A 1,694-nucleotide genomic window follows, 5' to 3' on the forward strand; every position below is an offset into this window, starting at 1 on the left:
TTTACGCGCTGCGCACGGAACTCGCACGGTTGCGCGGTCCGCATAACCGTCAATATTGCTTGCGCCGACGCCCGGTGATTCATTTGACAGCTTGCGCCAAAGACTAAGTAACACAGACGGCGGAGTATTTTATACCTATTTTATATCTGCTTCTGGGAAGACGACAAATTAAGTTTTTATTTGTTCTTTCTTTTTACGCTGTTATAAGTTGTTTTGAAATCATAAGTTTAATTCATTCACTTATTATGGCTGGTGAAAATGTACAATGGGGTTGCTGCAATAATGAAAACGCAACAGACTTAGAGGAGGAAACTATAAAATGTTCATGCTGTGAAAAAACCTATCACTATGCTTGTCTATCCCTCAAAGAAACTCCAAGTAGCATATGTATCTGGAAATGTCCAACATGTTTGATTAATACACCAAAAGTGGGAAGGGATGACTCAACTCCGATTCGGAATGTATCCATGAACAGAGGACCTAAAAGACAAGCTGTCAGCTCCCCCTCTCCGCCTCCTGCATTGGTAAGCGATAAAGATGAACTTCGCTGCATCATAAAAGAAATAATTAAGGAGGAATTTAGTGAAATGTTAACGCATCTTAATAAAACGGTAATCAGCACGATCAACCAAGAATTATTACCAATTAAGGAAGAAATAGAAGGAATTCGAGAATCTATGTTCTTCATGAATGCTAAATTCGAAGATTTAAAAAAGGGACATGAATCCTCAAAGGAAACAGTCAAGAAGTTAGAGCAGGAAAACCAAGAACTCAAAACCACAGTAGTGGAGCTCAATGAGCGACTAAATAATTTGGAACAGCAGTCACGATCAAATAATTTAGAAGTTCAATGTGTGCCGGAAAACAAAAATGAAAATGTGTACAGCATAATCGCTCAATTGGCTCGCGTAGTAAACTGCGACATTAGCGAGAAGGATGTCGTGCACTGCACACGTATTGCTAAGACCAATTCATCCAGCACCCGCCCTCGTTCCATAATCGTGCAATTATCTACAATTAGAAAACGAGATGAACTGCTGGCAGCAACGATTAAATATAATAAAACTAACCCTCAAGATAAACTTAACTGCTCACATCTGGGTTACGCTGGCCCAATAACTCCTGTATACGTAGCAGAACATCTGTCGCCTACTAATAGAGCACTCCACGCAGCTACGAGGATCAAAGCCAAGGAGAAGAATTACAAATACATATGGGTCAGAAACGGTCGGATATTTGTGAGAAAAACTGATGGCGAAGAAGTCCTACAAATTAAGACTAAAAATGGACTAAGTAAAATCATATAGTTGGTATGTCTCTCATAGTACAATAATGCATGTTTTAGACTGTAAGTTATTAAAATTCAATGTTATTTCGCTCTACTATCAAAATTGCAGAGGTCTGCGAACAAAAACAAATACTTTTTATTGTAACTTGTGTTGTATGAATTATGATGTAATAATATTAATAGAGACGTGGTTAAACAGTAATGTATCGAGCAGTGAGCTATTTGACGATCGCTATGTGGTCTACAGAAGGGACAGGGAAACTACAGGATCCCAAAGTAACAAAGAAGGGGGAGGGGTACTGATTGCTGTGCACAGAAAATTTAACTCTTCGCTTGTCGCACACTGGCAAAGTAAATGTGAAGACCTCTGGGTCACTGTTGGAATATCTACATCCCATGCATCGCG

The 1,694-nt window shown here is 39.3% G+C and overlaps 1 protein-coding gene across 1 annotated transcript; it reads left to right on the forward strand.

Annotated features, from left to right (window-relative positions):
- Positions 1-467: 467 nt before the first annotated feature.
- Positions 468-1,307, forward strand: LOC113505995 (putative leucine-rich repeat-containing protein DDB_G0290503). The gene has a single exon (XM_026888861.1). The coding sequence runs from the start codon at positions 468-470 to the stop codon at positions 1,305-1,307; it is 840 nt and encodes a 279-aa protein (XP_026744662.1).
- Positions 1,308-1,694: the final 387 nt, after the last annotated feature.

The sequence above is a fragment of the Trichoplusia ni genome, chromosome 28 (assembly GCF_003590095.1).
Source record: "Trichoplusia ni isolate ovarian cell line Hi5 chromosome 28, tn1, whole genome shotgun sequence".
Taxonomy (NCBI): Eukaryota; Metazoa; Arthropoda; class Insecta; order Lepidoptera; family Noctuidae; genus Trichoplusia; species Trichoplusia ni.